The sequence below is a fragment of the Coregonus clupeaformis genome, unplaced genomic scaffold, assembly GCF_020615455.1.
Source record: "Coregonus clupeaformis isolate EN_2021a unplaced genomic scaffold, ASM2061545v1 scaf0121, whole genome shotgun sequence".
NCBI lineage: Eukaryota > Metazoa > Chordata > Actinopteri > Salmoniformes > Salmonidae > Coregonus > Coregonus clupeaformis.
This window is the reverse complement of record NW_025533576.1, coordinates 449259-476857: the sequence shown is the minus strand read 5'-3', so window position 1 is coordinate 476857 and position 27599 is coordinate 449259. Positions and strand designations below refer to the sequence as shown.

The 27599-nt window shown below is 40.6% G+C and overlaps 1 protein-coding gene across 4 annotated transcripts in view; it reads left to right on the top strand.

Annotated features, from left to right (window-relative positions):
• Positions 1 to 12207: 12207 nt before the first annotated feature.
• Positions 12208 to 27599, top strand: part of LOC121573378 (one cut domain family member 2-like) — an 89093-nt gene continuing 73701 nt past the window's right edge. Inside the window, exons 1-2 of one of the 4 annotated variants that reach the window (XM_041885309.2) lie at positions 12208 to 13497; positions 19418 to 19504. In XM_041885309.2, the coding sequence (XP_041741243.1) occupies positions 12372 to 13497; positions 19418 to 19504 (1213 nt within the window). In that variant the 5' untranslated portion in view covers positions 12208 to 12371. Of the gene's footprint in view, positions 13508 to 19417; positions 19505 to 27599 lie in introns of those variants that run through there. The other 3 variants (XM_041885312.1, XM_041885310.2, XM_041885311.2) reach the window with 3 other exon arrangements.

Here is a 27599-nt window from a genome sequence, read left to right as displayed (position 1 = left end):
CGTTTATTTTGATTGGCGATTTTCTGCATTTATCCCATCGGTAGCCTGATTTCAAATGTGTCCATGTAAACAGGATTATTAGGGAAATCGTTCTTCTTGCAAAGCATGTAAACGTTTTAAACGAACTGTTATATTAACCTGACTATCCACAATAATCGCATTATTGAGTGCATGTAACCGTGCTCACTGTCTTTGCCACAGCTGTTCACCCCATGTTAGTGGGCAAATGGACATCTTCAAATCAAAACCCAAACTGAATTTACGCATTGTGACACAGACTTTCCCAACTCTGTTTTAGAGGAGACTGACTTTATGACCAAAATTATCCTATTTACACTTTGTAGTCAATTTTGACACTAGAATAAATGTTTCTGACTCATATCGATGCCACATAGGCCATTTTCAAATGGATTTCTTGCTTTTTAAAGGCAGTCGCTCTTTAAAGGTAATTTCCAATGGAGTCAACATATGCAGCAGTCACCTGCAATGGGATCTCCGCGAACAGGGGAACAATTGCCTTTAAAAGCCGTAATGCATTTAACCCGCTATATGATTGAATCCCAGCCCAGCGTTTTTGCCTCCTTTGTGTATAATGCAAACAGAAATAATGCAAAGAACCTCCTGAGATCAATATCGGCTGCTGTGTTTCAGAGGGGAGAGGGGAGGGGTCGTGGAGAAATTGCCATCCCTTTGTGATAGGAGAATAATGAAAATATAGGTGCGTGCGTGTGTCTCAGTCAGTCACTATTGTTGATTATCAATTCAAATTCGAACTCACTGTTGTAAAATAAAAGATAACAATGAGGCTTGATATACTGAGACGTATTTGACCACGTTTAATTTACAGATAGAAACACACTTTGTTCCCATTGTTCAATGACAGCAGTTACATCAGCAGGTCAGATTCTGTTGATACAATCACAGCAGGATACGGTCGTGTTCCCACTCAACAGTAAGACAATGATGAAAGCGCTTATTTTTCTCTAAGTCATTTCTTAGTAAAAAAAAAAAAAACTTTTAGTACTTTCTCAGTTATGTTTTTTTTGTTGTGCAAAGGCATTAGCAAATGTTAGGCTGCTGGCTACAATCTCGATTTATACTGAGTTGCATCTTACATGATGATAACAGTAGGCAACCTCAAAGTAGGCCTATCCAGCATGGTTTTTGATGCTTTACAGGGGTACTATCCGTATTATAACATTGTAAAAACAAAAACGGGTCAATTGCAGATAATTTGAAAGGAAATAATCTTACGTTACATTCATATTGTCTATTTGTTTTATTCATTATTTATTTTTGAATTAAAAAGTGACATACGTTTTAACACCAACCATACAACTTTACAACAATACAGATGAATTGTAGGCCTATTCTGGTATCAATGAAATTGAACCCATATGATAGAATTAACACACATATCTCCTGAAGATTTGACAATATTTCTGTTTCTTTTTTATTATGAGTTCATATACCAATTCTAAGAGAATGTGGTTTCAAAATGAACATGATGTCTGTATTTGTAAAACACATGATATTGCCACACCACTTGTATGACTGATCAACTGTGAAAATGATCCCATATAATAATAATAATAATAATAATAATAATAATAATAATAATAATAATAGTAGTAGTAGTATAATATAAGATTATCCATTGCTAGCTGTAGTAGTCTAACAACAGTGAATTACAAAAATAATGATACCTTGCTGAATATTAATATGACTACAATAACAATCACAATTTACAGATGCAGGTTTAGGGTAGATTCAATCCGTAGCATGAAAGATCCGTGTTATAGCACGATTTAAATGTAAAGGTAATTTCCGATTGAGTTGAAATATGCAGTGTTTACCGTGAATGCAGTTTCTGCAAATGCAATAACATTGCCTTTAAATTTCAGTGGCGCTATAGTGCAGATCTTTCGCGTTACTGATTGAATCTAGGCCTTAATACATATAAATAGTCAGTGGTTTGATAAACATAACTGTTGATTTGGACTTTCTTTGTGTTCTATGTGTTCTACGTGTTCTACTTGTTCTACGTGTTTTACTTATTCTACGTGTTCTACTTGTTCTATGTGTTCTATGTGTTCTACTTGTTCTATGTGTTCTATGTGTTTTACTTATTCTACGTGTTCTATGTGTTCTACGTGTTCTACTTGTTCTACTTGTTCTACTTGTTCTACTTGTTCTATGTGTTCTATGTGTTCTACTTGTTCTATGTGTTCTACGTGTTCTACTTGTTCTACTTACATTTACATTTACATTTTAGTCATTTAGCAGACGCTCTTATCCAGAGCGACTTACATGAGCAATTAGGGTTAAGTGCCTTGCTTAACTTGTTCTACTTGTTCTATGTGTTCTATGTGTTTTATGTGTTCTACGTGTCCTATGTGTTGCATAAGAGGCTTGAATGGTCCTGTCTTGTCCTGTTCTGTAGCAGGTCAGGAGACAGCTTGGTGGTCTGTGTGATAGAAGGGGTTAAAGTTCAAAGGTCGTAAGTCAGGAGGAGAGTGTTTATATTTCCCTGCTGAGAGAATCACAGAGAGTAAGCAAAACACCACTGGGAGTATGTAGGTCCAACACCACTGTCTACAGAGCCCATTACACACAGCTAGTTTAAAACCTAAAGAGGAAACATTATTGAATTGGGTCGTTGACAAGATAACATATGTTTCTATGCAAGGGAGGCTAACACTATAGTTGCAGAGGAAACACCACAAATTAAAATAAAACTCAAGCATTATATTGAATCTCAATGGAAACACTTTGATGGATTGTTGAATACGCTAGATAACACAATTATAAATATGTATATGCAAGGCAACAACAAAACAAAAAAGATATGTTAGTTAGTGAGGATGAGGAATGTTAGAATACCGGATATTTTCGAGGACATTCATACCAAATCAGGTGACAGATTAACCGAGACTTCTGAGCAAAGGCTCATCCACTCAAAATGGTTTGGATTTAAACTAATGGATTTAACTCATGTAGATACACAGTTGTCTTTAAAAGCAGTTGAACGGATAATATCACTATCATATAATAATAATAATAATAATAATAATAATAATAGGGGAAATGTTTGTTTTACTTCCAGAGGTACTTTCCTGATTTCTAAAATACACTAATGATTGATACATAAATGTGAATAGTCTTTAAATTCATGATCTTTATAAAGCACCAAATAAAATGTTATTCATTTACACAATACTTTGTTATTTGCTTGGTTGTTACCTTTTTTTATCCAACCATTTATTACTTTAATAAAATAGAAATTTCGACCAGATCAAAATATTTAACATTTGAATATTCATTCATTTCGAATGTTTGGTTTCTGTAAAAAAAAAAATCTTCCTTTGAAAAGCGAGCCACCCCAACAGGGTATAATATGCAAAATTGGAGGGGTCAGATGGCTCGAGCCGAGGGCCTGACCTCTGATCATTGATGACCCCTCATTCTTGTCTCCTAATGTCCCGTGCTTGTAAAGAGGCCCTAAAACAGAATGCGCTTCAAAGCATCATGCTTTGGCTGTTATGTACTTCACTTGTGATCTGATGGCTAGTGCAGCCTTGTATGAAACGTGGATCATTAGCCTATCCAAGTTGACTGTAGGGTGTAAAAAAAAATGTAGCTTGTTATAAGAAGCTTATAATGTCGCTAAAGTTAACCAACTGGCGCATCTAGTCGTAGGCTATTAATGTTTTATTCTTTTTAAATTCGCTTTCATTATAACCTAATTGTTTATGTGGCATACTCACACACCTTTAGGACAGTCACAGACCTAAGCCCTATAGCCTACAACAAAACTTAACATTTGAGTGTGAAGGATAAATTCCAACATGTATAATAAGCTCCAGAACGAAGCCGCTACGTACTGTATATTGTTCTAGTTGTTGCTGTCTTACACGTGGAGCAATAATTAAATCAAATGTTATGATTAAAAAGAGCGCACGCCCGAGGACAATACATAATCGTGGTGTTTAGTGGAGATTACTCCTTTCCCCTCCTAGTTAATACATTACGACTCCTGTCCTACTGTGTGCTTGTATCTGGGTCGATCTGTTTGTTGCATTTCAATCGCCTGGCTTTTCTGTATTATATTATTCACACTCACATGATGTGATGTATATCAAAATCATCGTTAATATATTACAAGAAATGGTCAACAACAAAATACCACGATTATGCACATTTCTTAATCGTTAGAAGAGCAGACCCTTTTCAATGTTTTCAATCTGACAGACTGTAAATGACAGATGAAAGTATTTTTGCAACTAACAACTATTACTCTTCTGCCATAATAACTATTATGCTATGTATATCCTATTTCCTTCCGACCATTAGAATTCTCATTCTTTGTAACGTGTGTTATTGTCATAATAATATATAAGCATGGAGTGCATGCTGCACTCCATGCTTACATGCTTAAATGCTAAAGTTATGTATCACATAAACTATAAAAACCATGCTCGAAAATCTAAGCAACAACAGGCTATATAATGTATCTCATCCGTGAACCCCTCATCCCCTCTAATCAACAAGAGGCTATATATCGCTTGGATGCAAATTGACGTTGCATGTGGGCACGCGCTGCGCTCAAAACTTAAGTTCTATTCATATCTCCTAAAGACGAGTAAAATGTATTTTCTTGTGCCCTTATTAAAAACGGATTTCACCATAACACAACGCGAACAATGAGGCCACATGTTTATGTTTAGAGAGAGAGAGAGAGAGAGAGAGAGAGAGAGAGAGAGAGAGAGAGAGAGAGAGAGAGAGAGAGAGAGAGAGAGAGGATGTAAACGTTTTGTTAATGTCTAACTATCTAAATCATATTCTTCTACAGTGTATACCGAGGTGTAAACTACAATATAACAAAATATGGGTGAAGGATTAGGCCCGTGTGTCTCCTGTTGAACGTTTAGGTTTATTTGCATTTCAAAACGGAGCGTTAAAACAAAACAGCAAGCATGTCACAAACTGGCTTTAGGCCTACCAGATGGTTAGCGTTATTAGCATGCATACCAAAACATTTCAGTCGTAGGCCTGATCATAATAAAAATCATCATCATCATCATTACATAACAACAGGCCTCGTAATGATAATAGTATTATAACAGATTAAAATTATATGGTAATAATTACACATTAAGACATAAATCTAACATTTATAATCTACACTTAGTATACCAAACGTTAGGAACAACTTCCTAATATTGAGTTAAATCTTTTTTCTTGCCCATTCACCCTCTGAATGGCACCCATACACAATCCATGTCTCAATTGTCTCAAGGCTTAAAAATCCTTCTTTAACCTGTCTCCTCCCCTTCATCTACACTGATTGAAGGGGATTTAACAAGTGACATCGATAAGGGATCATAGCGTTTACATGGATTCACCTGGTCAGCAGTGGTGTAAAGTACTTAAGTAAAAATTACTTTAAAGTACTACTCAAGTACTTTAATACTTTACTATTTATATTATTTGCCAACTTTTACTTTTACTTCACTACATTCCTAAATAAAATAATGTACTTTTTACTCCATACATTTTCCCTGACACCCAAAAGTACTCCTTACATTTTGACAGGAAAATGGTCCAATTCACGCACTTATCAAGAGAACATCCTTGGTCATCCCTACTGCCTCTGATCTGGTGGACTCACTGTTTGAAAATTATGTCTGAGTGTTGGAGTGAGCCCCTGGCTATCTGTACATTTTAAAAATGTAAAAATAAAAATAAATACGTGTATACTTTTACTTTTGATACTTAAGTACATTTGAGCAATTACATTTACTTTTGATACTTAAGTATATTTAAAAACAAATACTTTTAGACCTTTACTCAAGTAGTATTTTACTGGGTGACTTTCAGTTTTACTTGAGTCATTTTCTATTAAGGTATCTTTACTTTTACTCAAGTATGACAATTGAGTACTTTTTCCACCACTGCTGGTCAGTCTATGTCATGGAAAGAGCAGGTGTTCTTAATGTTTTGTACACTCAGTGTATTTTAGTACTTCAAGTTGCATCAATCCTAAAGTAGCATTAATGCATATTATTTTACGGTTTAAGCTAGGATTCATTGGACACACACTTTAAGATTAGCCTATATGTGACTGAATAGAAATAACTGTGGCCTACTAAAGTTAAACCAAGCCATTCAAATTAGGTAATTGCTGCATTTTCTTTGGTATACAATTTATAATGACTTTAAATTGAAACAAATAGCTTTTGAATATCAACTTGGTACTTCGCACATTGCGAGCACACACATTAGGATAAATCACATACTTCTGCATAGCCCATAGACGGCTCCATGCGCGTCTCCCCACCAGTCAGTCAAGTGCTGGCAGCACGCTATGGAGAACCCCGACCTACCGCTCTCTCTCTCTCTCTCTCTCTTTCGTCACTAGCCTTCTGAATCCGTCCTGTTCTAAACCCTACATTTCAGAGCTGCTCATTACATGTTCATTCCACAGATACGATGAAAATCAACATTATATAACACAAAGGAATGTGGGACACTTACCTAACGCCTTCTGAAACAGTGACCGGGGGGCAGACAGTGCTAGGTCATGGACTCACATCGCCAGCTATAAGCAGCGTAGGGACAGATGCAATGCAGAGCGCCGACTGATTGCCAGTAACTGTATAGATTAGCATGGACTCTGCAGAACAATGATACTAATCAATACTAGCCTAGTGCACTTGCTGAGCAGATGGCAGGAGAGGCCAGGACAGAAATGAAAGAGGAAAACTAAGAGACACATGTCCCAATCGACCCAGAGTTATTCAGGCTTGTCTTTTAGACATTACCTTTCCTTTTGGTTTAGAAACGACCATGCTCGGAGGGACTTGCACATTATGTTTTATTAGCGATACATGTTATTCTGATTTTAGACTTTAAGATTAATTTGTGAGGGTGGGGGGGGGGGTTGTATTTGAATTTGTTGTCAACGATATTTGCAACTATCTCGTTTTCTGACAGATTTGAGTGTGTCTCTTACTGTATAGGTTTATGGGATTATATTAGGCTACTTGAAATATACAATTATACAGGCTAATCTACTTTATATGATCATCGTAATCATTATTAATTTAGCAGATTTTCTTTGGAAACGTGTGACTTTACGATTGAAAAAGAACATCTTTCGGTTATTACATTGATATAAACCGAGTCTACAAATTATTTTATTTTTTTAAAAACGTTATAGGCCTAGTTTTCACAGAGAATGAATGTTACAATAAACTTCAATTAGTTCAGTGTTGTGATTTGTAGATTAGCTATATACATTACTGTACAAAGTTGTCAGCACACAACCCATTTTTTGTTTGCCCATACATTGGAAAACAATGTAGGCTAATCGGTCATAGCATACAAGGGCCAGATATATAATAGGCCTATAGCTTAGAAACCATGTTGATTCGGCCTCGTTATAGAATAGGTTACATTGATTTGTATAAGACTACTGTAAACCATTTCCAGCAACAAGTATTTTGATGCATAGCCTAAGTTGGATTCCCAACATTGAAATAATACAAAAAAGCCTCTCAAAAGATGTGAAAGCAAAGCGAGCCTAAACGTTCGTTCATTCTGTAATAATATCCTTGGATGGTAACTGTGTCAGTGCAGTGGGTTCGCGCGCTGTCGAAACGACCAACAAGGGGTAAAAAAAAGCCCCACAGGTAGCCCACAATACTGTAGTTCCCCCAATTTGTGGTCTCGTCTGTTGCCAGCTGAAAGTTTTGGAAGAGACCAATGCTTGAAGCGACCCCCTGCTCCTCCTTTGACAGCTGATCAAAAGGGAAATAGGTCACGGTTTTCAGACTTCTGTCCCTCTTCCTTAATTACAGTGTATTCAAACAAAAGCAACATCTGCGCAACTTCCAAACAAAATATCAGCCTCCCGACCCAAAGCAACCGCGGCTTCCGAGAAATCTGTTGCTTTTAAAGCTGTTCTGTTTAAACCAAATGTGACCAATGCTGTTTCTTTGTGCCGTCTCTCTCCGTGCTCTAAAATACCTTTCTGTGTCCCCTAATGGAGATATGAAGGAGAGTCTGAGGAGCGGAGTGACGAAAGAGATTTATACTTTTCAATTCACAATAAAACCTCGCCTTACCTTTCTTTGTGGCTGGCAAAGACACATTATTTGTCTGCAGATCAAATTGACCGTAAATATCACAGTAGCCACTAGCCAGTAAGCACAAACTATTCAACATTGACAGAAACTTTTCTTCTAAAACATATTATACTATTGAATAATGCAACAATTCACAAGCATGTGCAGACAATTAAAGGGTTCATTTTCTCGTCTGTAGGATACACTCCTTACATTTTAGCTTCAAGACAAAAGCGCAGCGTTGCTAACAGCATCTTCATCAAGTAACATTAGCCTATAAAAAATTAACGATTAACCCTCTCATACGAATATTAAAGTACAGTAGACCTACCGTACAACAATACAGCAAACCCGACTTCATTTTTATCAATATCATGCAAATCATTACATGTGGTAAAAGCAAATTGTGACAGAAAACGTGGGTATAAGTGAATTCACTGCGGATTTGCGACAGGCTGTTTTATATGGAAGCTATACCCACCACCAAAAATGATTTGTCAAAGTGCTTCAGCCTGATCAACTGTAGCCTACTGATAACACAGCTGCAGGTAGCCTACTGATAACAAACACAGCTGCAGGTAGCCTACTGATAACAAACACAGCTGGAGGAAGCCTACTGATAACAAACACAGTTGCAGGTAGCCTACTGATAACAAACACAGTTGCAGGTAGCCTACTGATAACAAACACAGCTGCAGGTAGCCTACTGATAACAAACACAGCTGCAGGTAGCCTACTGATAACACAGTTGCAGGTAGCCTACTGATAACACAGTTGCAGGTAGCCTACTGATAACAAACACAGCTGCAGGTAGCCTACTGATAACAAACACAGCTGCAGGTAGCCTACTGATAACAAACACAGTTGCAGGTAGCCTACTGATAACAAACACAGCTGCAGGTAGCCTACTGATAACACAGTTGCAGGTAGCCTACTGATAACAAACACAGTTGCAGGTAGCCTACTGATAACAAACACAGCTGCATGTAGCCTACTGATAACACAGTTGCAGGTAGCCTACTGATAATACAGTTGCAGGTAGCCTACTGATAACAAACACAGCTGCAGGTAGCCTACTGATAACAAACACAGCTGCAGGTAGCCTACTGATAACAAACACAGCTGCAGGTAGCCTACTGATAACAAACACAGTTGCAGGTAGCCTACTGATAACAAACACAGCTGCAGGTAGCCTACTGATAGCAAACACAGTTGCAGGTAGCCTACTGATAACAAACACAGCTGCAGGTAGCCTAGAGCAGCCTATGCTCTCTGATCCCATCTGGGCCTGGGGAAAGCTATGTATTTATAGCCCAAAATAGGCCCATTTATTTGTGTTCTGAGAAAATGCAAATGTCATCAAATTTGGTTTATATTCAACCTTCAGGTGGTTAGACTACCTGGGCCTTTTTAATCCAAACTGATTGACTGGAATTAATCAATCAACACAATAATGATGACATACTGTCTGAGTATCTTTAAATTACAGACTCAAAGGCCCTCACCCTGCAACCTTGCATACAGCTAGCTCAGCCCTGTTCGTTTTGGTCCAATCGCGGTTGTTGTCTCTTTGTCTGTGTAAAGGGTTTACAGGTTCTCATCCTCCCTGAGCCAGGAGTTCTTTCAGGAGTTGAAGAAAAAAAACATATGACCTGATTAGAAAATGAATCTGGTCCCATCATAGCCCATATAAAACATTTTTTTTTTTATATAGCTGATTTATTACTATGTCTTACGCTACAACTAGGGCCCTGAGTTTTTATTTTTATTTTATTTCACCTTTATTTAACCAGGTAAGCCAGTTGAGAACAGGTTCTCATTTACAACTGCGACCTGAGTTGGTTAGGTTAGCCCACTACCACCAGGAAAAACTCTTGGCCCCAGGAAAACAATTTACCCCCCCCCCACACACACACACACACACACACACACACACTCTGGGACCTGTGGTGCCTCCTCTGAAATCATCACACAGTGTTTCAAATGAAAAAAATATATCCTATTTGTATGATCTACATTTTACATGTTTTTGGTGGTGGGGATGAGCTTCCATAGTTTCACGTGGCTCAGTGCAGTCGGCAGCTACTGCTACATTTTCAGAATGTAACAGGCTGTTACTGCAAGTTCAGGTAAAAACTAAACTAAATAAAACAAGTCGCAAATATTAGGAAAATATCTGTACATTTCAGCTGTTTCAAAAACATTGCTCTGCTATTATCATTTATACTGTAGGAGTGTTGGCTCAAGGAGTCAATTCTGCTTAAACTGCCCTCCTTCAAGGGGAGCAACTGTCAAGCGAGTGTCATTTGAGACAGCAAGTTTACATTTGAGTAATATCTGTAGCCAACGTTTTTTTATTTTAATTTTTTTACAAAAGGTGTGGTAAGTGTGACACTTACAATTATGAATTTAGACCTCATACTGAGTGGTACAAGGAGGATACCTAGTCAGTTGTACAACTGAATACATTCAACTGAAATGTGTCTTCCGCATTTAACCCAACCCCTCTGAATCAGAGAGGTGCTGGGGGGCTGCCTTAATCGACATCCACGTAATCGGCGCAGTTAACAGTGGGTTAACTGCCTTGCTCAGGGGCAGGACGACAGATTTTTACATTATCAGCTCGGGGATTCGATCCGCAACCTTTAGGTTACTGGCCAAAGCATCTACCAGCCAGGCTACCTGCCGCCCTTAACTGCTGCTTCGACAGACCGAAGATGCGGAGAATCGGAAAGTAGGGTTAATCTTGAGAAGCCTGGGTATGATGGAGAAGAGAGCACAAGGAAAGCGGGAGAGAGATCATTTATCATAAGGGATGAACTCATATTCTCATGTATGAATAACACAACTCATATATCCTGAAAAATATCATAATTGTTATATTTCTGACTCAGATCTACTTCTCTGTTTGTGTGTGTGAGAGAGAGAAAGAGAGAGAGAGAGAGAGAGAGAGAGAGACCAGACTGCCTAAGATCATTTGGTCTAGTTTTCAGTGATTGACACTTAGTGAAATGTGAACAGAAGGCTACCTGCACTTTGTTTGAGCACGTTACTCTTGTTAAGTCATAACATGACAATTACAGTCACTATGTTGTATTGCTCACTCGTATATTTAGTAAAATTGGCAAAGCAGGAGGAATGTGGACATGATGATGACTATAGCTCTACAAAGATTACTTATTTTGTTTATTTATATAGGCCTGACCTAACTTGTCCTTATGTTATTTTTGTACTACATTGATATTGACTAATACATTGTTGGGTTTAGAGCTTGCAAGAAAGGCAGTTCATTGCGCACCTGACATTAAAACATGAAACACCAAAGGCAGTTCATTGCGCACTTGACATTAAAACATGAAACACCATACACCAACCTGTGGTGGCATGTAGCCTAGTGTTTAGCGTGTTGGGCCAGTAACCAAGATGTTGCTAGTTCGAATCCCCGAGCTGACAAGGCACTTAACGCTAATTGGGTTTATAATGGCTGGCCATGACCCCACTCCAAGGGGGCGTTGGGATATGCAAAAAAAAACACATATCACATGAAAAAGGACAATTATAAGCGCCCACAGACTTACTATTATACATGAATATACAGATCATTGAATAATAATAGTTCAATGTATTAATCTAATTCTGCAACCACTGGTCAGTAGCCAATTCTAAATTATGTTTCAAATACGTATGGCCCAATGTTGACCATATGCCTATTTAGCCCATGTTATCAATAAAGTATCTCACTGTTCATGAGTGAAACTGAAAATGGTGTCTTGTGAAACTATTCCAGCAGAGGAAGTTGAGAAGATATTCAGACTTTCTGACATTAGACTCCAGATGCAAGAGATGCGTATAAATCTCTACCAACCCTTATTTCTGACTGGTGCTCTATCCGTAAACATGAATATGGGAGAGGCAGCCAATGAAATGCCTTTGTTTGAACCAAGGAGCGACTGTGGGTGGTCATATCAGCCGTCCGTAACTGGGAGTCCCCTCCCCCGCCAGCGGATTAGGCTGTCCGTTCAGCAAGCCCATCCTGGACAGCTCCACCGGCCTAAACATAATACGTAGGAGGAGGAGAGGCTCGGACATGGATTTAGGAAGACTCAGCACTGGCCCGTCTGATAGAGATCGGTAATTTTTTAACATTAAAAAACCCCGAGAGGCCTTAGAGAAAACAAACCGAAGGAAATACCCATCGCGGCACAAACCATTAAATAGATCAATGGACTGAATGAGGGCTGAATGAAGACTGCCTATAACGCCTATCGATGCCTGGCCAAGGATCTGGAAGCTTACGGCATGAACCCAGAGATGACAATGGACAGCATTGGCAATCTGCATGGCGGACTGAGCCATGACCAGGACTTGATGAACAGCCACAGCCCCCATCACAATCGGAACGCGGGGGCTTCTTTGCGGTTACATCAGGATCTGGCAGCGGCATCGTCGCGGTCCTCCATGGTGTCCAGCATGGCAACGATTCTGGACGGATCCGGAGACTATCGACAAGAATTATCGCACCCGCTCCATCACGCTATGAGCATGCCGTGTGATACGTCCCCACCCGGGATGGGCATGAACGGCACATACACCACGTTAACTCCACTTCAACCCTTACCCCCCATTTCAACCGTTTCGGACAAATTCCACCATCCGCATCACCACCACCACCACCACCACCACCACCAGCGTCTCTCTGGGAACGTAAGCGGGAGTTTCACGCTGATGCGGGACGAGAGGGGTTTACCAGCAATGAACAACATCTACAGTCCATATCATAAGGACATGACCGGGATGGGTCAGAGTTTATCCCCCCTGGCCAGCAGCCCTCTAGGCAATGGCTTGGGCTCCATTCATAATACCCAGCAAAGCCTCCACAACTATGGCACACATGGGCACGACAAGATGCTAAGCTCCAACTTCGATGCCCACACTGCCATGCTAGCCAGGGGAGATCAACACCTCTCACGAGGCCTCGGTGGACCCACGGCAGGTATGATGCCGCATTTGAACGGGATGCACCACAGCGGGCACCCGGGCCACTCTCAATCCCACGGGCCTGTGTTGGCTTCCAACCGGGACAGACCGCCCTCCTCCTCGGGACAACAAGGTAACAACTCGGGGCAGCTTGAAGAGATCAACACCAAAGAAGTGGCACAAAGGATCACAGCCGAACTGAAGCGGTATAGCATCCCCCAGGCTATATTCGCCCAGAGGGTGCTGTGTCGCTCGCAAGGCACCCTTTCAGACCTCTTAAGGAACCCCAAACCTTGGAGTAAACTTAAATCTGGAAGGGAGACCTTTCGAAGGATGTGGAAGTGGCTGCAGGAACCCGAGTTTCAGAGGATGTCGGCCCTACGGCTTGCAGGTAAGACAAGGTATCCTCAATAAAAACCGATCCGTCTCTGCTGCTGTTTGCTGCCTGTCTGCCTGCCTTCCTCTGCTCGTAGTCAGGCAATAGCCCTGCACTAAAACACAGTTCAGAATCTATCTATCTATCTATCTATCTATCTATCTATCTATCTATCTATCTATCTATCTATCTATCTATCTATCTATCTATCTATCTGTCTATATATATATCTATATATCTATCTATATATCTATCTATACCTCTCGCTGCAGAGTAGACTAGATGAATGACATTTATTTCAAATTACAGTAGTAATATTGTTATTATTGATCCATAATAACAATTGACCAAAAATCAAATCAAATCAAAATCAAATCAAATCGATATCAATGACAAGGTCAAAGGATTTCTCTCTCGAATATTATCCATTTAATAATAGGCTATTTATGTTATGGCTATTCTAGGGTATAACCCTACCCTTTTAGTGACGAGCAAGTTCTTCTGATGAAATGTCATGTGTGGCTATATTTTAATGTTTATATGAGATTATTATAAGCAGATAGATAGGACCCCCAGCTTTTAAAAATGTGCTGCATTGAAAACAGCACCAGCCCCTAATAAAAAAAAATCCCCTGAAAAATGTAATAATTATAGACAATTTTGCCGTTTGTTGTTATGGGGAGGCCTATCAATTCTTTATATATATATATATATATATATATATATATATATATATATATATATATTTATATTTATGTTTTATTGAATAGACATATTTACACCTGGAGTAGGCAGGTTATTAATGCAGCCTAAGGAATATTGTGCAAATGCATTGCTTGGACTTTTTCTGTGCGTGTTCCCTCATTGAGGCGAGAGACAGAGACAGAGACAGAGACAGAGACAGAGACAGAGACAGAGACAGAGACAGAGACAGACAGAGAATGCTTTTGATTGTGATGAGATTTTTCCAATCAAAGCCTGGGATGCGTTGAAAAGCGGGTAAATACATGCATGGTCGCCCTATAGTAAGGCTGGTGCCCCCTCTAGCGAGAACACGTAGAACGACTAGACCGGCTTTCTTTTGTTCCGTCAAAGCGAAATAAATGTACCCTCTCTACAGTTGGTTCCCTTTCAGAATTGATTGTGGATTGTATTTAATGAGGTTTCTCGTTCTCTTTTAGTTCACTGTTATCACGATCGTCCCAAAAAAATATTAATAAACTAGTCATGTTAAGCAAACAAACATTGCCTATTAGTAAAGGCAATTTATTTTTCACAGATGAATATAACTCGATATGGGCTATCCTGAATGTAAACTATTACAGGCGTGTAGGCTGTACATTTATGGTCATTAAGTATAGTGTGGAAAGTCGACTGTTTTGTCTAAATCGAAGGGGATATTGCCTGATTGAGATGAGGTTAGGAAAGGAAGACAGACCCGTTGCGAATAGTGGATCAATATTTCAAATTCTGCGCATTTTCTAAAAGGGCACGCTCGCTGTACTGTAACACCAAAACAACTACACCATCAGATGTCATTTATATATAAAATAGGCCTACGTAATGTATTGATCAGAGGGGTAATAATAACATTTGAGGAGGCTTTAATGCAATGACTAATATTGTACGGATGGAAAGATATTGGCTTGCTCCATATCATAATCTGTAACATATTTTTCCTTCTATGATCAGTTAAATGCCATGACTTCATGCAGCGAACGTTGAAAGGCCTTTTTTTAATATTCACATTAGTTATGGAACGATTGTAAACAAAATTGACAGCATGAAAACATCACCAAATATAGCCTATATCATTGGTAGCCTACATTATTATTTATTTTTTTAAATGATAGGGGGGAAAAGGCGTTGCAGACTTCCCTTCTTCCCCGCAGCAGCATCATTAGTTTACAGAAAGCGGTAACTCTGCGGCCAGGCAGCTCAGGGCTTTGGGGGAAGGTATTATGTGATCGGCTCGGCGCGAGGCAGCAGCCAGGGAATTGAAAAGAAGAACAGAAGCTGCAGCGCGCGCGGCTCAATGAATTATTGATATAAATCTCGGCGTGACCCACAGCTCGAGCACAAAACGTCACCTTGTCGCGTTAACCAGCTAGGCAAAATGTGGAGCAGGGCGCGAGGCTTTTGTTCGCAGTTCGTTGTGCAGAATCAGCGGGTGTAATAGAACAATTACTTCAATAAATATCACGGATTGAAAATGCTAACGTTAAATCATAGGATTATGTCAAAGATGTGGTTGTAATGCAATTTGATGCGTAAATGCGGAATGTTTTTTTCTCTCCAATTAATCACCTTATGTAAAGTAGGCCTAAATAAATATAGGTTTATAGGCTTATCAATAGTCAATCAATAGTCAATTGGCCTTTAGGCAATAACCACCATTGCAGTAGCTGTTGGTCATTGGCCTATATCCTACTAATTATTTAATACAACAGCTTCTACGCAAAGGAATATAACTGGTGCCCTTTCGCTGCATAGTTTCAGCGGGGAAAATGGCCTTGTCCCAGCTTGAATAGTTTAGTCAAATCAAACGTGACACTTGACTCAAACTTATTCCACCTGCACTCGACACTGCTGCGTGTAATCAGGCTGTCCTGGTCCTGGCTGACACCTCCATGTGCGGTCCACGGACCCGACAACATTCCCTGTTACAGCTAGCCTAGCCGACATCATTGATATGCGGTTTACAGTCCAGCTGAAATAGCTTGACCAAATAAATAAATCACAGGGGACACGCGTCATGATAGAATTCTGGACGGTTGAGATTGAACAGGTAAACGTTATTAGGCCTATGCATAATTAACGAATGAGTGGATATATGCAAAAATAAACAAATAAATAGGCCTGTAAACAAATAAGAAATCAAAATTGGATAATAAATGCACCCTTAACTATAGACGATCGAAAAAAAAAAAAACGTAGGCCTATATTGCTTTTATTTCGAAAATAAAATAATGAAAATCCTTTTAAATGAACCATTGTGTTTGTTATGTCTAAATTATGGGGATTTAACACTGTAATCATTCCTACATAGAAAAATACACTCCAATACCTCTACCTCTTGTGAAATGAGAAGCATATAGGCCGACTGTATTTTTCAAAATATTCCTCTGGCGTCACTGAAATTAGACCCAAACTAAAATAGGCCTTTGAAAAAGGCAAATATTCAAAATCACATTTAACATGAAATTACGTTGTAGGAAAATGATGTTCATGTGATGTACTTGGGCACAGTAAAAAAAAAATAAAAAAAATAAAGGGAAACATGACTAAAGAAAACACACAGGACATTTAGTTTATTGTCGCTCCTGCCTGCCGTTCTTTCAGTTGTTCAGTTGTCACTTTTTTCAAACAAATCTGTTAGGGCGGTACGGATGTGGATCGATGGCGATAATCTCCACAAGATTAAAAGGGAATTAATTCTGGCAACAATAACATAAACGTGTGGACCCAGTTCGCATTGATCAGCTGAACCCGATACGGAGCCGTTCCGGTAAAGCCGATGACGCAGGCGGGGTTTTACCTTCTTCCCAGCACTGGACCCACAGTATATCTCTGATGCCCTCTCGCTCACAACGCCCACATCAACCGTCTCAGACCAGACTGCCCTGTTTTGTTGACTTGACACTACAGTTTGAGAAAGATTGAACTGAGACGTGTCTTGAGAGTATTATTTATTGCAGCCTAAAATGAAATGATTTAAATGTGATTTTCCAGGTATTTGAGGCATAAATTGAGAGTGGCAGTGTGTGGTGTTCTAGGTCTGGCCTAACTGTCAGTTAGCCTTGATGTTTGAAGCAGAGCTGTCATCCAGAAATTATTGATCTATTAAAAGTCAACATGATCTTGTGCTTCATTGATTTAGAATTTTTAAAATGTACCTTGAAGAATGAAGTATACCTTATTCTAAAATGTATAAAATAAATGTTTTCACTCATCGATCTTATTATTATTATTTTTTCTTTAACCTTCATTTAATTAGGCAAGTCAGTTAAGAACATATTCTTATTTACAATGATGGCCTACCAAAAGGCAAAAGGCCTCCTGCGGTGATGGGGGCTGGGATTAAAAATAAAAATATAGGACAAAACACACATCATGACAAGAGAGACACCACAACACTACATAAAGAGAGACCTAAGACAACAACATAGCATGGCAGCAACACATGACAACACAGCATGGTAGCAACACAACATGACAGCAGCACAACATGGTAACAGCACAAAACATGGTACAAACATTATTGGGCACAGACAACAACACAAAGGCAAGAAGGTAGAGACAACAATACCCCATAATGACAAAGCGAAAACAGTTTTTTAGATTTTTTTGGAAAATGTCTTAAAAATAAAAAACTGAAATACCTTATTAACATAAGTATTCAGATCCTTTGCTATGAGACTCGAAATTGAGCTCAGGTGCATCCTGTTTCCATTGATCATCCTTGAGATGTTTCTACAACTTGATTGGAGTCCACCTGTGGTAATTTGGAAAGGCACACACCTGTCTATATAAGGTCCCACAGTTGATAGTGAATGTCAGAGCAAAAACCAAGCCATGAGGTCGAAGGAATTGTCCGTAGCGCTCCGAGAAAGGATTGTGTCGAGGCACAGATCAGGGAATGGTACCAAAAAATGTCTGCAGCATTGAAGGTCCCCAAGAACACAGTGGCCTCCATCATTCTTAAATGGAAGAAGTTTGGAACCACCAAGACTCTTCCTAGAGCTGGCCGCCCGGCCAAACTGAGCAATCGGGGAGAAGGACCTTGGTCAGGGAGGTGACCAAGAACCTGATGGTCACTCTGACAGAGCTCCAGAGTTCCTCTGTGGAGATTGGAGAACCTTCCAGAAGGACAACCATCTCTGCAGCACTCCATCAATCAGGCCTTTATGGTAGAGTGGCCAGACAGGAGCCACTCCTCAGTAAAAGACACATGACAGCCCGTTTGGAGTTTGCCAAAAGGCACCTAAAGGACTCTCAGACCATAATAAACAAGATTCTCTGGTCTGATGAAACCAAGATTGATCTCTTTGGCCTGAATGCCAAGCGTCACGTCTGGAGGAAACCTGGCACCATCCCTACGGTGAAGCATGGTGGTGGCTTCATCATGCTGTGGGGATGTTTTTTAGTGGCAGGGATTGGGAGACTAGTCAGGAGATGAACGGAGCAAAGTACAGAGAGATCCTTGATGAAAACCTGCTCCAAAGCGCTCAGGACCTCAGACTGGGGCAAAGTTTCACCTTCCAACAGGACAATGCTGGAGTGGCTTAGGGAGAAATCTCTGAATGTCCTTGAGTGGCCCAGCCAGAGCCCTGACTTGAACCCGATCTAACATATCTGGAGAGACCTGAAAATAGCTGTGCAGCGACACTCCCCATCCAACCTGACAGAGCTTGAAAGGATCTGCAGAGAAGAATGGGAGAAACTCCCCAAATACAGGTGTGCCAAGCTTGTACCCAAGATAACTTGAGGCTGTAATTGCTGCCAAAGGCGCTTCAACGAAAGTACTGAGTAAAGGGGCTGAATACTTATGTAAATGTATTATTTCATTATTTTGATGTTTAATAAATGTGCAAAAAATTATAAAAACCTGTCTTTGCTTTGTCATTATGGGGTATTGTGTGTAGATTAATGAGGAATATTTTTTATTTAATCCCATTTTAGAATAAGGCTGTAACGTAACAAAATGTGGAAAATGTCAAGGGGTCTGAATACTTTCCCGAATGCACAATGTGTGGTGTCTATCTCATGTACACTGAAGTGGTACCCTAATAATGGTATTTCAAATGGGAAGGAGAAATGCAGTGTGTAAGTTCGTGTGTATGTATCCTAATGTTGCAGTCGGCTAAACCACACAGCGGCCTAGAGAACAGATCACCACACCAAGCCTTTTCCCTGTGTGCCTCCTCCCTTACAGGTGCCAGTAGAGAGCACTCCGTGATTGGGTCAAATGGGATGCACTGTCAGACTCTGACAACATTGTGCACAGGGACCCAAAACTATGGTATGTCAAAAAAACTAAACTAAACAAACAATAACATGTCGTAATGCTCAACAGATACAAATATTCCTTAGTGTGATGTGTAGTTAGTAGATGTGTATTTAGAGGGAAATCCTTTACCTTAATGGATTGAAATAGGATTATTGGATTAATATTAGACTGGATATATTCACTATTGGATTAAATGTGATATTGGATTGGAGAAATCCAATTGTGGATAATAGTCTTTAATCTGTGGTTTAATTAAAGTAGGCCTACTTATGTGAATAGTAAGTAACATTGTGATGGAAACACACCATTACCCCAGACATTTACCAGTTTAAAATGATGAAAGGTTGTTTAGAAAAGTAAAGAGATTGTTTAGTGTTTTGGTTTCTTTGTCAGGAGGTAGGTTGAAGTGTGCATGGGTTCTTTGACAGTGCTACATTATCCAGTGAGTTTATAAATTCACGTGGCTTTGTGACAGTGCTACATTATCCAGTGAGTTGATGAGTTCATGTTGCTTTGTGACAGTGCTACATTATCGAGTGAGTTGATAAGTTCATGTTGCTTTGTGACAGTGCTACATTATCCAGTGAGTTGATGAGTTCATGTTGCTTTGTGACAGTGCTACATTATCCAGTGAGTTGATAAATCCATGTTGCTTTGTGACAGTGCTACATTATACAGAGAGTTGATAAGTTCATGTTGCTTTGTGACAGTGCTACATTATCCAGTGAGTTGATAAGTTCATGTTGCTTTGTGACAGTGCTACATTATCCAGTGAGTTGATAAGTTCATGTTGCTTTGTGACAGTGCTACATTATCCAGTGAGTTGATAAGTTCATGTTGCTTTGTGACAGTGCTACATTATCCAGTGAGTTGATGAGTTCACGTTGCTTTGAGATTAGAGATAAATTAGCCAATGTTGTAAACTACAGTATAAGGATCTGTTTTTACTGAGCAACATTTGTCCCACTATCACATATCTGTTTTACTGAGCAACGTGTGTCCCACTACCACAGATCTGTCTTACTGAGCAACGTGTCCCACTACCACAGATCTGTCTTACTGAGCAACGTGTCCCACTACCACAGATCTGTCTTACTGAGCAACGTGTCCCACTATCACAGATCTGTTTTACTGAGCAACGTGTCCCACTATCACAGATCTGTTTTACTGAGCAACGTGTCCCACTATCACAGATCTGTTTTACTGAGCAACACGTGTCCCACTATCACAGATCTGTTTTACTGAGAAACGTGTCCCACTATCACAGATCTGTTTTACTGAGCAACATGTGTCCCACTATCACAGATCTGTTTTACTGAGCAACACGTGTCCCACTATCACAGATCTGTTTTACTGAGCAACACGTGTCCCACTATCACAGATCTGTTTTACTGAGAAACGTGTCCCACTATCACAGATCTGTTTTACAGAGCAACGTGTCCCACAATTACAGATCTGTTTTACCGAGCAACACGTGTCCCACTATCACAGATCTGTTTTACTGAGAAACATGTACCCACTATCACAGATCTGTTTTACTGAGAAACATGTGTCCCACTATCACAGATCTGTTTTACTGAGCAACGTGTGTCCCACTATCACAGATCTGTTTTACTGAGCAACGTGTCCCACTATCACAGATCTGTTTTACTGAGCAACACGTGTCCCACTATCACAGATCTGTTTTACTGAGAAACGTGTCCCACTATCACAGATCTGTTTTACTGAGCAACATGTGTCCCACTATCACAGATCTGTTTTACTGAGCAACATGTGTCCCACTATCACAGATCTGTTTTACTGAGCAACACGTGTCCCACTATCACAGATCTGTTTTACTGAGCAACACGTGTCCCACTATCACAGATCTGTTTTACTGAGCAACATGTGTCCCACTATCACAGATCTGTTTTACTGAGCAACATGTGTCCCACTATCACAGATCTGTTTTACTGAGCAACACGTGTCCCACTATCACAGATCTGTTTTACCGAGCAACACGTGTCCCACTATCACAGATCTGTTTTACTGAGAAACATGTACCCACTATCACAGATCTGTTTTACTGAGAAACATGTGTCCCACTATCACAGATCTGTTTTACTGAGCAACATGTGTCCCACTATCACAGATCTGTTTTACTGAGCAACATGTGTCCCACTATCACAGATCTGTTTTACTGAGCAACGTGTCCCACTATCACAGATCTGTTTTACTGAGCAACGTGTCCCACTATCACAGATCTGTTTTACTGAGAAACATGTGTCCCACTATCACAGATCTGTTTTACTGAGCAACATGTGTCCCACTAGCACAGATCTGTTTTACTGAGAAACATGTGTCCCACTATCACAGATCTGTTTTACTGAGCAACGTGTCCCACTACCACAGATCTGTTTTACTGAGCAACATGTGTCCCACAATTACAGATCTGTTTTACTGAGCAACACGTGTCCCACTATCACAGATCTGTTTTACTGAGCAACACGTGTCCCACTATCACAGATCTGTTTTACTGAGCAACATGTGTCCCACTAGCACAGATCTGTTTTACTGAGAAACATGTGTCCCACTATCACAGATCTGTTTTACTGAGCAACGTGTCCCACTACCACAGATCTGTTTTACTGAGCAACATGTGTCCCACAATTACAGATCTGTTTTACTGAGCAACACGTGTCCCACTATCACAGATATGTTTTAATTAGCAACACGTGTCCCACTATCACAGATCTGTTTTACTGAGCAACGTGTCCCACTATCACAGATCTGTTTTACCGAGCAACACGTGTCCCACTATCACAGATCTGTCTTACTGAGCAACGTGTCCCACTATCACAGATCTGTTTTACTGAGCAACGTGTCCCACTATCACAGATCTGTTTTACTGAGCAACACGTGTCCCACTATCACAGATCTGTTTTACTGAGCAACATGTGTTCCACAATTACAGATCTGTTTTACCGAGCAACACGTGTCCCACTATCACAGATCTGTTTTACTGAGCAACACGTGTCCCACTATCACAGATCTGTTTTACTGAGCAAAGTGTCCCACTATCACATATCTGTTTTACTGAGCAACATGTGTCCCACTATCACAGATCTGCTTTACTGAGCAACACGTGTCCCACTATCACAGATCTGTTTTACTGAGCAACATGTGTCCCACTATCACAGATCTGTTTTACTGAGCCACGTGTCCCACTACCACATATCTGTTTTACTAAGCAACACGTGTCCCACTATCACAGATCTGTTTTACTGAGTAACGTGTCCCACTATCACAGATATGTTTTACTGAGCAACACGTGTCCCACTACCACAGATCTGTCTTACTGAGCAACGTGTCCCACTATCACAGATCTGTTTTACTGAGCAACGTGTCCCACTATCACAGATCTGTTTTACTGAGCAACACGTGTCCCACTATCACAGATCTGTTTTACTGAGCAACGTGTCCCACTATCAGAGATCTGTTTTACTGAGCAACGTGTCCCACTATCACAGATCTGTTTTACTGAGCAACACGTGTCCCACTATCACAGATCTGTTTTACTGAGCAACACGTGTCCCACTACCACAGATCTGTCTTACTGAGCAACGTGTCCCACTATCACAGATCTGTTTTACTGAGCAACGTGTCCCACTATCACAGATCTGTTTTACTGAGCAACACGTGTCCCACTATCACAGATCTGTTTTACTGAGCAACACGTGTCCCACTATCAGAGATCTGTTTTACTGAGCAACATGTGTTCCACAATTACAGATCTGTTTTACTGAGCAACACGTGTCCCACTATCACAGATCTGTTTTACTGAGCAACACGTGTCCCACTACCACAGATCTGTCTTACTGAGCAACGTGTCCCACTATCACAGATCTGTTTTACTGAGCAACGTGTCCCACTATCACAGATCTGTTTTACTGAGCAACACGTGTCCCACTATCTCAAATCTGTTTTACCGAGCAACACGTGTCCCACTATCACAGATCTGTTTTACTGAGCAACATGTGTCCCACAATTACAGATCTGTTTCTACCGAGCAACACGTGTCCCACTATCACAGATCTGTTTTACTGAGCAACACGTGTCCCACTATCACAGATCTGTTTTACTGAGCAACATGTGTCCCACAATTACAGATCTGTTTTACCGAGCAACATGTGTCCCACTATCACATATCTGTCTTACTGAGCAACGTGTCCCACTATCACAGATCTGTCTTACTGAGCAACGTGTCCCACAATCACAGATCTGTTTTACTGAGCAACACGTGTCCCACTATCACAGATCTGTTTTACTGAGCAACACGTGTCCCACTATCACAGATCTGTTTTACTGAGCAACGTGTCGCACTACCACAGATCTGTTCTACTGAGCAACGTGTCCCACTATCACAGATCTGTTTTACTGAGCAACACGTGTCCCACTATCACAGATCTGTTTTACTGAGAAACATGTGTCCCACTATCACAGATCTGTTTTACTGAGCAACGTGTGTCCCACTATCACAGATCTGTTTTACTGAGCAACGTGTCCCACTATCACAGATCTGTTTTACTGAGCAACGTGTCCCACTATCACAGATCTGTTTTACTGAGCAACATGTGTCCCACTATCACAGATCTGTTTTACTGAGAAACATGTGTCCCACTATCACAGATCTGTTTTACTGAGCAACGTGTCCCACTACCACAGATCTGTTTTACTGAACAACGTGTCCCACTACCACAGATCTGTTTAACTGAGCAACGTGTCGCACTACCACAGATCTGTTTTACTGAGCAACGTGTCCCACTATCACAGATCTGTTTTACTGAGCAACACGTGTCCCACTATCACAGATCTGTTTTACTGAGCAACGTGTCCCACTATCACAGATCTGTTTTACTGAGCAACACGTGTCCCACTATCACAGATCTGTTTTACTGAGCAACGTGTCCCACTATCACAGATCTGTTTTACCGAGCAACACGTGTCCCACTATCACAGACCTGTCTTACTGAGCAACGTGTCCCACTATCACAGATCTGTTTTACTGAGCAACGTGTCCCACTATCACAGATCTGTTTTACTGAGCAACATGTGTCCCACTATCACAGATCTGTTTTACTAAGCAACACGTGTCCCACTATCACAGATCTGTTTTACTGAGCAACATGTGTTCCACAATTACAGATCTGTTTTACCGAGCAACACGTGTCCCACTATCACAGATCTGTTTTACTGAGCAACATGTCCCACTATCACAGATCTGTTTTTCTGAGCAACGTGTCCCACTATCACAGATCTGTTTTACTGAGCAACACGTGTCCCACTATCACAGATCTGTTTTACTGAGCAACGTGTCCCACTATCACAGATCTGATTTACTGAGCAACGTGTCCCACTATCAGAGATCTGTTTTACTGAGCAAAGTGTGTCCCACTATCACAGATTTGTTTTATTGAGCAACACGTGTCCCACTATCACAGATCTGTTTTACTGAGCAACATGTGTCCCACAATCACATATCTGTTTTACTGAGCAACACGTGTCCCACTATCACAGATCTGTTTTACTGAGCAACGTGTCCCACTATCACAGATCTGTTTTACTGAGCAACACGTGTCCCACTACCACAGATCTGTCTTACTGAGCAACGTGTCCCACTATCACAGATCTGTTTTACTGAGCAACGTGTCCCACTATCACAGATCTGTTTTACTGAGCAACACGTGTCCCACTATCACATATCTGTTTTACTGAGCAACACGTGTCCCACTATCACAGATCTGTTTTACTGAGCAACGTGTCCCACTATCACAGATCTGTTTTACAGAGCAACGTGTCCCACAATTACAGATCTGTTTTACCGAGCAACACGTGTCCCACTATCACAGATCTGTTTTACTGAGAAACATGTACCCACTATCACAGATCTGTTTTACTGAGAAACATGTGTCCCACTATCACAGATCTGTTTTACTGAGCAACATGTGTCCCACTATCACAGATCTGTTTTACTGAGCAACACGTGTCCCACTATCACAGATCTGTTTTACTGAGCAACATGTGTCCCACTATCACAGATCTGTTTTACTGAGCAACGTGTCCCACTATCACATATCTGTTTTACTGAGCAACGTGTGTCCCACTATCACAGATCTGTTTTACTGAGCAACGTGTCCCACTATCACAGATCTGTTTTACTGAGCAACGTGTCCCACTATCACAGATCTGTTTTACTGAGAAACATGTGTCCCACTATCACAGATCTGTTTTACTGAGCAACATGTGTCCCACTAGCACAGATCGGTTTTACTGAGCAACACGTGTCCCACTATCACAGATCTGTTTTACTGAGCAACGTGTCCCACTATCACAGATCTGTTTTACTGAGCAACATGTGTCCCACTAGCACAGATCTGTTTTACTGAGAAACATGTGTCCCACTATCACAGATCTGTTTTACTGAGCAACGTGTCCCACTACCACAGATCTGTTTTACTGAGCAACATGTGTCCCACAATTACAGATCTGTTTTACTGAGCAACACGTGTCCCACTATCACAGATATGTTTTAATTAGCAACACGTGTCCCACTATCACAGATCTGTTTTACTGAGCAACGTGTCCCACTATCACAGATCTGTTTTACCGAGCAACACGTGTCCCACTATCACAGATCTGTCTTACTGAGCAACGTGTCCCACTATCACAGATCTGTTTTACTGAGCAACGTGTCCCACTATCACAGATCTGTTTTACTGAGCAACACGTGTCCCACTATCACAGATCTGTTTTACTGAGCAACATGTGTTCCACAATTACAGATCTGTTTTACCGAGCAACACGTGTCCCACTATCACAGATCTGTTTTACTGAGCAACACGTGTCCCACTATCACAGATCTGTTTTACTGAGCAAAGTGTCCCACTATCACATATCTGTTTTACTGAGCAACATGTGTCCCACTATCACAGATCTGCTTTACTGAGCAACACGTGTCCCACTATCACAGATCTGTTTTACTGAGCAACATGTGTCCCACTATCACAGATCTGTTTTACTGAGCCACGTGTCCCACTACCACATATCTGTTTTACTAAGCAACACGTGTCCCACTATCACAGATCTGTTTTACTGAGTAACGTGTCCCACTATCACAGATATGTTTTACTGAGCAACACGTGTCCCACTACCACAGATCTGTCTTACTGAGCAACGTGTCCCACTATCACAGATCTGTTTTACTGAGCAACGTGTCCCACTATCACAGATCTGTTTTACTGAGCAACACGTGTCCCACTATCACAGATCTGTTTTACTGAGCAACGTGTCCCACTATCAGAGATCTGTTTTACTGAGCAACGTGTCCCACTATCACAGATCTGTTTTACTGAGCAACACGTGTCCCACTATCACAGATCTGTTTTACTGAGCAACACGTGTCCCACTACCACAGATCTGTCTTACTGAGCAACGTGTCCCACTATCACAGATCTGTTTTACTGAGCAACGTGTCCCACTATCACAGATCTGTTTTACTGAGCAACACGTGTCCCACTATCACAGATCTGTTTTACTGAGCAACACGTGTCCCACTATCAGAGATCTGTTTTACTGAGCAACATGTGTTCCACAATTACAGATCTGTTTTACTGAGCAACACGTGTCCCACTATCTCAAATCTGTTTTACCGAGCAACACGTGTCCCACTATCACAGATCTGTTTTACTGAGCAACATGTGTCCCACAATTACAGATCTGTTTCTACCGAGCAACACGTGTCCCACTATCACAGATCTGTTTTACTGAGCAACACGTGTCCCACTATCACAGATCTGTTTTACTGAGCAACATGTGTCCCACAATTACAGATCTGTTTTACCGAGCAACATGTGTCCCACTATCACATATCTGTCTTACTGAGCAACGTGTCCCACTATCACAGATCTGTCTTACTGAGCAACGTGTCCCACAATCACAGATCTGTTTTACTGAGCAACACGTGTCCCACTATCACAGATCTGTTTTACTGAGCAACACGTGTCCCACTATCACAGATCTGTTTTACTGAGCAACGTGTCGCACTACCACAGATCTGTTCTACTGAGCA